Here is a 14,987-nt window from a genome sequence, read left to right as displayed (position 1 = left end):
ATGCGGATGCATATGTGCCGGAGTGAAGGTATTTGTTGACGACAGGCTGTTTAACTGAGTTGATAAAGCTCCCTTCGAAGAATCTGTGCCACATGAATCAGTAAAGTCTTTCGAAGATGATTTGCTATCTGCAGCATTCTTGGAGTTATTTTTCGGTGATAATGGTGAGCTGGGAGGGAGTTCTTGAAATGAAGAACCTACGAGGTTTGGTAATTTATCGCTCTTGTATAACAACGGTAAACTATGATAATACACTTCAGCATCTTTCATAGCTGTACATGAAAGGGAATTTGTTTCGTCATCAACCTTCAAATAAGTGTTTCTATTAATACATGTTTCAATTTCTGTTGCCAATCCTTCATCGATCGGATCAATAACCAACATATTTCGGTGTCTGGCCATTTCGATTTGTGTCTCAACGTTTTGATTCGGGGTCATAGTTTTATCATTTGGATTCGTTTTACAGTTAGGAACAACATGCTTTTGGTTTATTGATTTTGTCGACACTGTAGCTATTGACGGCATATTCTTCGATTTGAATTTCGATTTACCATTTCGTGTGTGATTTTCAGGCATTTTAGAATCGTTATCAGAAATATTCCTTCGTTTCTTCATTTCTGATTCTGATACACTTGAGCCGATTTTTGGTAAAAAGGATGAATTACTTTTAACACAATTCCTACATTTCGTATTTTTAATATGGCAAACTTTGTCACTGAATTGTTTATCGCTGATCGATGTCTGAATTGTATCGACTGGCTTAGAAAAGGCGATACTACACTTGTTTTTATCTGATACTGCATGTATGTTTGCGTTGTTATTCGACGCGTTTGAAATGGCGAGTTTCTCCATTTCACCGTCGGTTGCCGCCTTACGGTTTGGAATATTGCTTCTCGGTTTATCCAGTTTCGTAGCGTTTTCTACATCGCTCGGATTCTTTCGAACTTGTAAATTATTTTTAACATTTTTTGAATGACTAGAATCACTACTTTGACATACTTTGCTATGAAAGTTGGTCGTCTGCCCTAGTTTTTGAGAGTTTTCATTGTTATTTGTTGTAGATCTGGGAGATTTCATAAGTAATGTGGCCCTATCATTCGATATATTCTTACAGGGTGCTGCGACTATTATAGGTTTTCTGTCAGTTTGTTCATAAGGTTTAGCAAAGCAATCCCTTGTTTCGTTCTTAATGTGATCTGTTACTGCAGTCTTTTTATTTTTAGGGTTATTTTCCTGAAACGGACTGCAAGACGTATGTTTTGAAGATTGAATGAAACTCTTTTTACGTTCAAAAATGTTTGGTAATTTTCCACCAGAGACAGTTTTTGATTGTTGTTGATTTGGTTGTTGCCGTTGTTGTCCATTTGTTTTAGTTACACTGGTCATATTGTCCGACTGCTTTTCGTTTGTTGGTTCATCTGGTACTTCCTTTGCTTCTTCACATTTTGTTGGAGTAGCCATGTTTTTATTTAACTCCGGACTACTATTCCCAGATGAAGAATTCGGAGAGTTTATAACTATAGCTCCCAAAGGGTTTAGAATAGAACTGAAACTATAGGCGAAGCTGTTCTCTGACAGCATGGGGAATGTGTTCGTTTCAATAATTTGATCTAAAATTTCTTTATCGAAATTAAATTTAGAGCTATTCGCCTCGTTATGAGATGTTTGTAATATTTCCTTCTTTTCCACGACTTCTTTCATTGAAGTGTTTTCATGACCAGAAGTAGAAACATTTCTGTGAACTGATATAATAGTTGATTTTTTTGTATCGCAAATATTTGCGATTCCATTACTGCTATCAGCGCCATCTGCTTGGTTTTGTACTGTATTCACCCAAATATGCTCCACAAGATCCGGTTTTTCTGTTGCACCTTCATCCAACGGAACAGAATCATCGGCCTGAGTGGATGTTTTTCTTGTAATTGTCTTTAAGATATTTACAAAATCATTTTGGACATTTCCTGTTGTAATTTCGCTGCTTTGTTTTTCTGGGTTCGAAATGTTAATATGAAAAGTGTTACGAGAAGCAGAATCTCCTTCGAAGTTCCTGTCTGTTGCTGTTTCGTTTGTGTTATGTTTTACCTCATCTTTAGCCACAGCAAACGGCTCCCCTTTTGTATTTTCATCAACAGTAGACTGACTTGTAATATTTGGCGGATTTACATCTGTGTTCTTTGTAGATTGGATGGTAACTATGTTTGATGGTGTACCATTAACTGAATCATGCATCGTTTGCGATTTGGTGTTCGAGTCACACACGTTTCGGTTTCCATTTGGAAGAGTTCGATTAGTGTCAATCAATACAGATTCGATTGTAATTTTGGTCTTTGAATCAGAAATAACTTTTGCTTGCTTTGTTTCTGGAACTTTTTCATTTCGATTCGTATTAAACTGGCAATTCAACACCTGTATTGAAGGATTATTGGTTTCTTCAGTTTCTTCTTCATTCCCATTAGAAGTCTGGCTAACAGTTGATTTCTGAGTATTGTTGCCAGGAGATTCAGTTGGGCAATTCCTTTCTGATACATCTCCAGAATTCGATGCTTCTTGCACTTTTTCTTCGCTAGAAATCAGCATTTCTTCCAGGCCATTTGCATGATTCTTCTTATAAACTTTAAGTTTACCATTTACATTTTGCCCTAGTTCGATCGTATTTTGTTCTGATATTTCATAAATTTTTTCAGCCTTTTTCGCTGTCACGACGGCAACTAATCTTTCTTTTTGTTCAAAAATCTTCTCTGAAATAGTCTCAGGGAATTCTTGTAATGGCTTCCCCTCCGAAACTGTCTTAAAACAGAGGCTGTTTTGATCTTGGTCGTCGATAGACGCATTATGAGTATCCTTGTCATCGTTTTGCTCTTTAATAAAGTCAGAGATGTTCACCAACAGCTTCTCAGTCGTATTGTTGGCCATTTTCAATTGAGCTTGTTGTATTGTATTTTTCTGAATATAACACGTGTTATCGCCGACGTTTATTGCAAGACATGTTACATAGTCTTTTACACCAATTCTTGCTTTAGAGACATTTGCAATGTCCATTTTAACCAAATCCAAGCAATTTTCTACGGTTTTGTGGAATGGCGTAACTTTGGAAGAGTTCCTAACATTATCTAAAATTTCGGGCGATGGACTGGAAGATGACTGCTTCGTGTTTTTATACATTTCTGTACAATGGCTTCTAAACGCTTTTTCTATCGGATCGTTGTTCGTGTTAACGAAATTATAACCAATCCCTATCAGATCACTAGGTTTCGGATAGGTGATGTTTGCAACATTCTCCATGATATATCTTGCTAAATTTTCTTGTATGTACGCAATATCTTCGTTTCCGTCACGATCACGACAGTGGTGTGTGGTTGCAACATCATCCAGTGAAATGGTAATGGAATTTTGTTTAGACTTCGCTGTTTTGGTGTTTGATAATGAAAAATTAATATCTTTTGTCCTACATGCAACTTCTGTAGAAATATTCCTCGCATCACCGACAGGAAATGCGGTGATATCATTGTCTGCAATGGTTGAACACTTTCTGTTATTTGCACAACCTTCCTCATATTTCATCACATAGTTGTTCGAAGCGATATTACTTGACAAAGCGGATGCATTTGTTAACGGAGCTGTTGGCACATCAATGTCTGAGGCAACACATTTTCCTGTGTTACCGTTCGATACGGCATTAATTGAAGAACAAACACGTGAAACGTTATTATTTGTCATAACATCGTTCGATACAACGCTGCTAGAGGCGACATTACTTGAGTTACTATCGTCTGATTGGACGTTATTTACGAAGGTATCACGTGATGCGACATCTCCGCTCGAGATGGTGCCGTTTGATACAGCAATACTATTTAATGGACCGCTATTTGATACATTATTGTCAGATATATCAAAAACTATATTTTTCTCTACATTTGATGACTCGACCGAGTTATAGAGAGCCATTTCTGTCGGGTTAATTTTTAATTTTGTTGACAGACTGTTTGGCAACTCCACAACGCTAGTCTTTTCTTTCCCGCCATCGTTACTTTCAGGTTCAAAATAACTAAACTCGTTCTCTTTTGAACTTTCATTTTGCCCTGTGTTCAAAGTAAGTTGATGAGATTCTTCTCGATCTTTCCTCGCTGCTTCTTCCTCCAAAAGGTCGCTGGTATCTTTAACTATTATCTTACTGGTTACAATTTGCATTGTGTTTTTCTCGGGAAATGTTTTGATAGGTTCCTCACCAATTGATTCCATGTCTCCCTTTATTTTGCTTTCTTTACAGAAAAACTCTTCTTCTCCAATACAACCATCGACTAAAGAATACGGCATACTTTCAATAATGTACGCTAGGGGATCATAGAAAAAATTGTCGACACCAAAATTGCCGTTCTGGTTATAAGTTATTTTGTCAACGACCGAAGCAGCAATTAAATCATTATCTATAACAACAGCGTCTTTCAACTGTTCCGCTGATAGGTTCTGCGAACTATTTAACGAAATGACGCCGCTAGTTGAATCGGTTTCCCCTGTACAGAAGGAAGCTTTAATCTTCTCTGGCAAATCTGAAGAGGTTAAGTTTTCAGTTAAAACCACATCATTCATTTTATTTGGTCGTATATAACTTGTAATGCCGTTTGCTCGTTCACTGTATATATTCACCTCTTCTTCGTCAAACTGGACTCGGATATCTCTTTTACGATGGTCACCATCTCCATTTTCGTTCATGCCGTATTTACCGCTAATAAAACCGCAAACCCTCTTCGTGATAGAACAGCGCTCCTGACCGGTTAATTTACCTTCAATTCGCAGGGAAGTATTCGAATTCTCCTCTCGGAATCCACTTTCACCAATAGGACCAGAGGAAGGAGATAACAGTTCCTTTTGAAGGGAAATTCTATAATTTGTCATCTTCGGTAAAGATTTACTTTTGTCTGTTTCTATTAGCTTGTTGTCCATTTCTTCAATTGAGACATATGCAAATCGCGGTATCTCGAAAGTAAATTCCTCTGCACGTTTATTCCTCGCAAGTCGCTCGTTAGACTCATTATTCCTCACGTTTGAACTTCGGTCGTCAATAAAACCGAAAGAATTTGTGCTATTTTGTCGTTTTACCGAAGTAGCAACATTAGTTTCTTCATTTTCTTCTACACTAATTTTTGTCTGAGTTTTCTGTGCGTATTTCGCAGATAAATCGCCACAGTTTTTATCTCCGTTGGCGTCGTTAGATATAGATTTATAATTTTTATCTAGATTTGAACCAGACGTACATGTGTGACCGTTGTCTCTGCTCACTGCCTCATTTGAAACATCCGAGGAACTTGCACGACTTGTCTCAGCATCCACTACGTCTGAGAATGCTAAACGATTAGTGCCACTTCCAATCATATCGGTTAATGCAAACAACACCCCCGCTTTCTTCAGCGTGTAACTTTCATCAAAGGCTTTTGTAGCTGGGACATCTTTTTTCGATACGGTCTCTTTTGTCACTGGTTTTAAAACATCGTCTGCATTTTCTAGTTGAAGTACCTTACTGCTGTCTTTTGCTGTTGTATCACTGGTTTCGAAATTTGAAGACACAGTTCCATCTTTAAAAACTTCCTCTTTCTCTTTTTGTACTGACGACCCGTTATTATCGGTCAAATTCTTCAACTTATGTTCTGGCGAAATACTAACGATATATCCTGGTTTGCATTCTGCTCGATTTTCTAATTTACAAGCATATGGGTTAATCGTTCCTTCTTTTATTTCATTATTATTTTCCAGGCTGGCCTTCGAATTATTCGAAAATTGGCATTTTGAAGAATTTGATGTTTCTATCAGCTTACAACCCAAGAGAGAAATAATATCCCTCAGTTTGGTCTTTTCAAATGCGAAAATGGGAACATTGATTTTTTTAGTCTTGCATGGATCTCCGCTGGAATCCGTTTCGTTTCGCGCGTCTTTGTCAGCGAAGCATGCAGTTTCGTCAGAATCTGGCAACTCAGAACGAATGCTTTTCTCATTAGTTGTAAGACCATCATTAAGAATATCTTGGGACGTTGTAATCATTTCATATTTACTACTCAGATTTTCAGGTAGTCTTTTGGTTAGATTTTGTTCAGAATTTCTGTTAATGAGAATGTTAATTGTCCCAGGGGTAGAACTACTGGGTAGCGAACCTGTATCGTTTTCTTTTGTAATGTCGAGAATATTTTCCTTTTTGCTTATCAATGGACATTTTAAAGAACTATTTGTTTGAATTATTTCTGATCCTAACGGAAGCATTTCTTGTTCGAATCCGGCAAAGGATTCTTTTCTTATAGCAAAGCTATCGATTTTCGAAACTGGCCCTGTAGCACATCCAGTTGTCTTTTGGTTAATATTTGTGTTGGAATTATTACTGTTCAAAAGCTCAATGTTAACACCACAATCATATTTAGGTTCACCGTTTTCTAACGAAAGTTTGTTACTGTTTGAGATGATATCACACGATTTAGAAAAACATTTTGGAAGTAACAACAAATTATTTCCTTCCACGTTAAGAGAAATCTTTTCTTTAATCTCAAGAGTGTTATCTGCATCACTTGCCTGTAACGTCACAGCTGGAACTTTTGAACTCTTTTGGATGCTGTTAGTTTGATAGGGATTTCGAACTAAGTCTACACTCGGACTACAAGGAAACATTTTTGGTATAAATAACTCATCACCTATTGGAAACTTAACTGAAATAGCCGTTTTATCAAACGATTCCGGCGTTTGTTGCTGGTGTTGTTCTTGTGACAGTTGTTCAACACAAGGAAAACTATCCTTTATTTTCGCAGTATCTTTGCTTGCCATTATTTCCATGGGCTGCTCACAGTTTCCATTGGAGCATTTTATAAAATTCGGATGTTGTGAACTGACCACGTGATATTTTGGATGTGAATTTTTCTGGCATATTACAGGAACTCTGTTTTGCTCAGACAGACACTTGGTTCTGTCATCGAGCTGCAAGTCGGGCTTGGCTTTTATAAAAACATAAGTAACACATTTCTTTGTATTTTCACCGGATAATTTATCCCCTTCGGCGTTTGTAAGCTGTTCTTCGTCCATGCATGTTTTACTCTCATTTTCAGGATCGTTAATGCAATTAATTTCTTTTGGGAGCTTTTCTATGTATTTTGTTTCGTTTCGCTTTGTTTTTGATGTGCTCTTCATTGTAATTGGAGCAGACATTGCTAAACAGTTATTAGAATTGTTTTGTGATGGACTCCCCAAAATAGCTGGCTTACCACCATCGCCATTTTGTATTGTAGCTTCGTTGAAAAGGATATCGCTTTCTCTTTGTTGTACATTTTCGCTGTTTTTATGTGAATTTTCGTCATTATTCATTATCTCCGCTGACGCGTCATCTTCATTTTTCTCTTTTGACACATCTGCGATATTAGTTTGAACTTGTTCGCTATTTTCTTTTAATGTTTCACTAGTTACAGCATCGCTGTTATATTTTGGTGAATTTTGGTTTGTGTTTTTTCCTTGATCATCGATCGATCCACGATGAATTCCAGCAACTATATCGTTATGTTTTCTCACAGAACTTTTCCCAGAACGTTTGTTTGCACCAGAAGCATTATTTTCCAATTTTAAAATAACCTTGTTGCTCCACCTAGACAACAACATTTTTAATCCTACACCTAATTTGTTAATCGACCTCGATTTATCCAAATTGCTTTCTGAACAACCGTTCGTTAGTTCTGGAATCACTTCTTTCCTCACAACCTCGGAATCTTTATCGATTTTTTTCGCAGGCACCTCTTTATTAGCAACAGTATTTTCCTCACTCAAATTCTCAGCGTCTTCGTTTATGCTTTCACTTGATTTCGTGTCGTTTTTCACTGATAACGTCTCTTTATAAAGTGTTTGTTCCAGTTTCACAGATCGAACTTTGTAGATATCGAACTTGCCTTGTGGATACCCACCGATCTCACACAATTTCTCCGATTCTGCACTGAAATGATTGAGGATCGAAGTCGGATTAGGACCAATAACATTTAGTCTTTCTTGCGATGTACTCGGCATTATGACACCACAGTACTGCAGTCGGTCACTGGATTCGCTAATATTTGAATCAATATTCACATCGAAGTTCATCTGCATCAGATGTGACTGAAGTTGTTGGTTCTGTAATAAGCCATTCGTGCCAGCATCGATCTCTTTCGTATCTTCGATTTCCAAGTAGGAATTGATGTTCTTCAGAGTTATCATGGAGTTTGCATCGGCTTTGAAGACACCTGGACTAGCAATCACTCTTGCTCCTGGTTTTAAATCGCTGTTCGCAAAAGAACCGTTTCTTTTTCTGCATGCCGCTTCCAGGTGTGATTGCAGCAGCTGCAATCTTGTCACTTGATACGAAGGTGTAAGAACTGGGTTCTTTAGCAACTCAGCCAGATCTGTATGTTTGAAATTCGCCATCGATAAAGCTGTTGACTTGGATTCCTTCAGGTCGTCGTTGGGAGTATTTTCGACCTTGAGACTGTGATCGACATTGGGCTTTGGAGTTGCTTCGTTTTGTTCAGGGGTTACAACAATAAGAGGAGTCGCCACAGATACTGCTGCAGCAGAAGCGTTAGGGTTAGGGTTATCAACAACCGTTGCATTGTTGCCGCCGTTCATTGCGTTCTGGTCTGAGCCCTGACCGCTTCCGGACGTGTTGTTAAGGGCTTCTTTATTTGCTTTTGTTGGTTAGCGTCATTAAAAAGAAAGGAAAAACAATTCAAACGAGAAATTAAGAACAACATCAAAACTAAATTTTCACAACATTTTACAATTGTATCAACAACAACAACGCTAATAATAATTCTTTCTAATTTTGGCACAAGGCCAGCAAATTTGAGGGGAGGGGCAGTCGATTGCTCGACAGATACTTATTTCATCGAACCCGAAAGGATGCAAAGCAAAGTCGACCTCGGTAGAAATTGAACTGAGAACGTAAAGAGCTGGAAGAAATGCCGCTATGAATTTTGTCTGGTGCGCTACCGATTCTGCCAGCTCGCCGCCTTAACAACTCTACTAAGAACGCGCTCTTTTTTATATCATTTCCCTGTTTACACCCGGGGGGCTGGAACCACAACTTTAAATAGTAAATGCGTCTAAATGACCAACTGCTTTACTTTAGGGAAAACTCACATGTCATAGATAGAAACCCGAGACAAAATCAACGTGATATACAGTAGAATCCTCTTGACAGGCTTCATTACAGTTTCCGTCTACTCACAAGATATGGGCTGATTCAAGGTTATAGAAAAATACATTTACTCAAGATATCACGCAGTGGGATCGAACTGTGGACCTCGGGTTTGCAAAGTGGACTTCTTAACCATTCGACCATACTGCACCTGCAAAGCTTAGCTGGCGCTCGCAAGTGAGTATGCCCCAATATTTTTGTACCATGTTTTCGTTGATTATTTTATATTCTTGTGTAGTTGTATCTCGGTTCTCTCAGTCTTAATCCAGCGGAACATAGGAACGACAAGGGAGAGTAAAACTACACCATCACTAAGGTGGGACTTATTTGCAGCTGAACAGGGTAAAGCAATGTGAAAGGAAGTGTTTTGCCCAAGAACACATCACCTCATCCAGGTATCGAAACCATACGCACGAAGCACCATCAATCAACACCTATACACGCTCGGCTTTGTGAGCAGACGCTGTCGAGAAGCTCCTCATGAACTGACCAATGACTAGGCCCAACTATGTGTGAACATATGCAAACTACTGGTGGCAAATCCTCGTGGTGGCCATTTTTGGCGTCGAATTGTAACTGACGATGAAAAGTGGATCTATTTTCGGAGTGCCTTTAATATGCCAGTGCGTCTTTTATGCCATCAAGTACGGTACACGCGCACACACACACGCACCCCCCACACACGTATATATATATATATATTATATATATATATATATATATGTATGTATGTATGTATGTATGTATGTATGTATGCATGTATGCATGCATATATATATATATATATAATATATATATATATATATATATGTATGTATGTATGTATGTATGTATGTATGTATGTATGTATGTATGTATGCATATATGTATGTAGTATGTATGTATGTAGTAAATGTCGAACGATGAAATGAGTGCTCAACACCGCATTGGTGGCTATAATTTCTTTATTTGTGAATTAAAGCTACCATTGGTTTCATGTTAAGGAAAATAAGAAAATATCCTAGTTTAAGGAAAACAGAGAATAGAGTTTATCCAATTTTTTTATTATGAAAGTCATTTATCGTCTTCTATTTTCGCCTATGTAGTGTTTCCGCCGCTATCAAGGTGCATCTTCCGCATCTTTTAGTGCATTATGATGCTACAATCCATCAAGAGTTTCATCAGGGCATTTTGACCGCTAATTTGATTTCTTTGAAATGGAAAATAATTCCAACCGAAAAAAACATTTAAAAAATTTATTTGTTCCTTTCAACCGCATGGTGGTATCGTTCCAGAAATGGCTCAAACTAACCTTTTGACCACTGGTCAAAGGGACGAATTAACTGCCTAACTGTAGGTCATATTACCATTCATCATTTTGGGGTTTTTAAGATCAATTTACTATAATTAATGTTTGCAGCTTTGGCGTCCATTCGTTTACTACTATTCATACTGCTCCACGACCAGCCTAGAATTGTCGTTCTTGCTATTATTATTTATATCCTTATTATTATTATTATTATTATTATTATTATTATTATTATTATTATTATTATTTTTATTTTTATTTTTATTATTATTATTATTATTATTATTATTATTATTATTATTATTAGACGACGAGCTAATATATATACACACACATTATGTGCGGGTGTCTTTCTGTTTGCGTCACCCTCTACCGCTTGAAAACAGATGTTGGTTTGTTTATGTCCTCGTAAATTAGCGGTTCATAATGATTAATTGTACCTAACTGTAATTAGGTTCCAAGAAGAGGTACATTGGGACAAATGTATAATTAATAATTAATTAATACAGAGTTTAATCATTTAGGCTTTTTAATTGCATATGTTCCCAGTAAACGAATGTTATTTACATGTTGTTGTTGATGATTGGCCATAGATCAACTTTAAACGAGCAGACGTGGTCAAAGGTATGTAAACCCTGACCATTTGGCCTTTTTTAAGTGTATCTAGGAATTCGTTATCTAATGCATCGTTTGCTTACATAAGACGGTGTGATTTGAGGGACGGCTACTTAATTTGCTCAGTCCACACAATGGGAATAACGGTCAGTTAAGCTTTTAACTACCCCGATGACACAGAGCTTGTTTATAGCTAAGTCATTAGATCCAGCAAAGCGAGAGTTAAATGTCTTATGAATTACCACTGCGTATATCTGGTTCGATCTCCTATCGAGGTTTGAACATATGAATTTCATTTCCGCTGCCAGTGACATGCAATAAATATAAAAATAAGGAAAAGAAAAGAATAAAAACAAAGAAATGAAAATTGCGCCGCCATCTTTTGCTCGTTTGTTCTCTTTTTTCAAATAAGATGAAAAGAAAACAATAGGCCGAGGATTAACATGAATAAAAGGTTTAGAAAAAAATATCCGATGAATTAGATTGCTTCAAGGAAAACGTTAAGCAGATTAACTGTTGAGTTGTCCGAGAATGGACTTGTTGCGGCAGATAAAGGAGAATTTTAGCAAAACAATGAAGTTTTGCTAAAATTATCCCTCTGTACAAAAGAAAAAGCATTACAAAATTTATTTTGTTATATATATTTGTTTGTGTTAATATTTAATGCCGAAGACGAAAGTGAAACCGGGAAGAGAATCGGATCCAATTTTAGTTTACGTTCTGCCGAAGCAAGAATAGTAGAGATCGAAAACTCAGTGTTTCTGTAACTAACCGATAATGATGCATTCTGTAATCCATTGGGACGTTGGAATATTGCAGAATACTCTTATACGAACGGTTCTTTAAACGAATAAATTGAAAACAGTTTTTTTTGTGAAAAACTCGCATTGAAATTTGATTAACGAACCACGAGAAGACTTCGTGCGCGTAAAAGTAACTAGGAGCTCATTCACTTAGCGAGCTGAATAATAAACCAGGAGCAGACTGCGCCTGCGTATGACTCACTGGGAATCTTTTCACTTCGAGAGTTGAAATTTGATCAACGAACCACGATTAAACTACGCACGCGTACAAGTGCTGCGAGAGAATATACGAATGGTACGCTAAATGAACAAATTCTATAACAAACAGTTTTTCTGAAGAAAATTATATTCGGCAAACAAACTGACATTTGAGCAACTATGCGCACATATATGTGGCTGGGAGAATGTGTACAAATGGTTTGTTAATGTCTAAGTATACAGTTCATGCAACTTGCAAATTTTCATATTTTATGTAGAAAATATTTCTCATTATTTATTCTAAGAACATAACTATGGATCGTTAGTAGCACAGACATTCATAAACGCTTATATATTTATAAATAAAATGCCTTTATTATCACAACTGAATATCAGAGTTTCACGTAACCGTTCAGAAACAGTTTGTGAAGATTTTTCCTGCCTTAATAAAATATTATACATCTATATACTAATAAAAGCGAAATTCAATCTTGCTTGCAATGTTACGCAGCCAAACTGGCACATAATGGGAAAATACTGTAAAATTAAGTTTACCCTGAAATGTTAATACGAACTGAATAAAACAAATTTCGCGTAAATCGGAGCAGTAGTTATTGAGATATTCGGGGTTTGGGGGTATAAAAACCCAAAACGGTGCATAATGGGAAAATGTTCCGAATATAATTTCATCCTGGAAGGGGAGAAACTCTAACCTTTCGATTACACAGTGAAATGATAACGAAAAAAATACGATTTGTTTTTTTTACAGTAAATATATTTTTCGCTTTGTTAAACACAATATTTTAAACATTTAGAAATATTTTTAAGCGAATGTGATTTCAAAAATATAAGTTATTTGTACAGTAAGTATTTATATTTTAGTTTCCTTTGAACAGACAATATTTTAATGTTTTTAAAAATTATTTTCAAGTGAATACCATTACAAAATTTTTTTGGCATATTTATAGTGAAAATGACTTTAAAAATACGGTAAATATTTCGTAAAAGAACCGTTCGTAACTTCGGTGTGAAATAATTTTTTTCCATAGGCTTTTTTTCGAGTAGATTCAACGTATCTCGCCTCCAAAGATTTGGCTACTATTTCTAGTATGCTCTCCTACCACATAACAGTTATTTGCGATAAAGGACCCGAAATACCTGTTACGTGGGAGCAGAGTGTGCAAGAAACAACAGCCAAATCTTTCCTTTTCATTGGAAGCATGCGAAATAACCCGGAAAAGAAAAACCACGAAACAAAAAAATTCCGTTGCTGAGAAACTCAGACCTTCCTGGTGACCCAACGGGTCACCGGCAGTCTAGTATGCGTATATCTTTATGTATTTGCTATTGGTGGAAGGACAAATAAAACATCATTTTGTGCCTTTATGTAGAGTTTGGGCGTGGCTTGAAAGAAATTCCCTTATATGTATTTAAGTAACTCATGTAACGGACAGTTCAGTTAACGAACAGGGGTCCAGAACAGATTATGTTTGTATATAGAGACCCCACTGTGCTTCATATTCGTGTTATATACGTCGGCACGTCAGTATAAGAGACCTCATCTGTTTCAAAAAGTCATCCATCCATAAAAAAATACCAGTCAAATTTAACAATAATATCCTTGCTTATTGCACTGGGTTCTTCCAATCTCATTAATTTCTCTCCTGCCAACTTTTCCCTGAAGAAAGACTATGTCCGAAACGTTATATTTTCTACCCTCACAACAGCAAGTTTACTGTATTCTTTTCTATCAATTTTACTAAATTATACAAAACTCGCCGCTGACGAATGCCAACACCAGTCTTTTTGGAGTCTGTTTGATTGTATGTGTATGTGTGTGTGTGTGTGTGTGAGTGTGTGTGCGTATATGTGTGTTTTGTATGTGCTCCCCCGCTTGATAACCAGTGCTGGTTTGTTTACATCCCTGTAACTTAGCGGTTTGACAAAAAAAAACGGATTGATTTAAAAAGGATAAGTATCAGACTTTAAACGAAAAGTACGGGGGTCGCTTTGTTCAACTACCCCCTGCCCCCACAGCGTCCCAGTATAGCTGCAGCACAATAACTGAAACGAATAAAAAGAAGGTAAAAGATAATGGAATGATCTTACCAAAACTGGAACTGGGCACAAGTTCAGACTGATGCTTTCCATCTTCATTGGAAACTGGTTTGGAAGAAGATTCTATCTGTAAACATTGAAAAGGGGGCAGCGAAGAACACAAACGAACAGTTTTAATAATGAGAATTAAAAAAAAAAAAACAATTTCAGAGTATATAATTTACTCATTCATTAAGTTTATCTGCTCACTTATTCTCTCGCTCATTCATCCAGGCAGCCATTTACTCCTCAATCTCTTATTCACTTGATCATTCATTCTTTGTTTTCGTTAATTCATTTGCTTAACTCATTCGATACTCAATCATTCACTCGTTCATTCACTCACTCACCCACTCACTCACTCATTCACTCACTCACTCACTCACTCACTCACTCACTCACTCACCCACTCACTCATTCACTCACTCACTCATTCATTCACTCACCCACTCACTCACTCACTCACTCATTCACTCACTTACCCACTCACTCACTCACTCACTCACTCACTCACTCACTCACGCACTCACTCACTCACTCACTCACTCACGCACTCACTCACTCACTCACTCACTCAATCGATCAATGAATGAACGAATGAATCAGTCAATCAATGAATTAATCAACCAGTCGTTCACTCAAACAATCACTCAATCACTCACTCAAATGTCCAACCAATCAACCGACCGGCCAACCGATCGATCGATCGATCAATCAGTTGCCTAATGAATTAATGAAATTATCTCTGGAGACGATTACTGTAGAGTAGGGGTTCTCAACCGTTTTTTTAAAATCTATA

At 37.0% G+C, this 14,987-nt stretch overlaps 1 protein-coding gene across 4 annotated transcripts in view; it reads right to left on the bottom strand.

Annotated features, from left to right (window-relative positions):
- LOC115211134 overlaps positions 1–8,682 on the bottom strand; it is a 22,910-nt gene extending 14,228 nt beyond the window's left edge. For 2 of the 4 annotated variants that reach the window (XM_036502317.1, XM_036502318.1), the window contains exon 1: positions 1–8,682. This exon is cut by the window's left edge. In XM_036502317.1, coding sequence (XP_036358210.1) covers positions 1–8,616 — 8,616 coding nt within the window. In that variant the 5' untranslated portion in view covers positions 8,617–8,682. The other 2 variants (XM_036502315.1, XM_036502316.1) reach the window with 1 other exon arrangement.
- Positions 8,683–14,987: the final 6,305 nt, after the last annotated feature.

This window comes from Octopus sinensis, linkage group LG4 (genome assembly GCF_006345805.1).
Source record: "Octopus sinensis linkage group LG4, ASM634580v1, whole genome shotgun sequence".
In the NCBI taxonomy this organism is placed as follows: Eukaryota; Metazoa; Mollusca; class Cephalopoda; order Octopoda; family Octopodidae; genus Octopus; species Octopus sinensis.
This window is presented reverse-complemented; position numbering and strand designations above follow the sequence as displayed.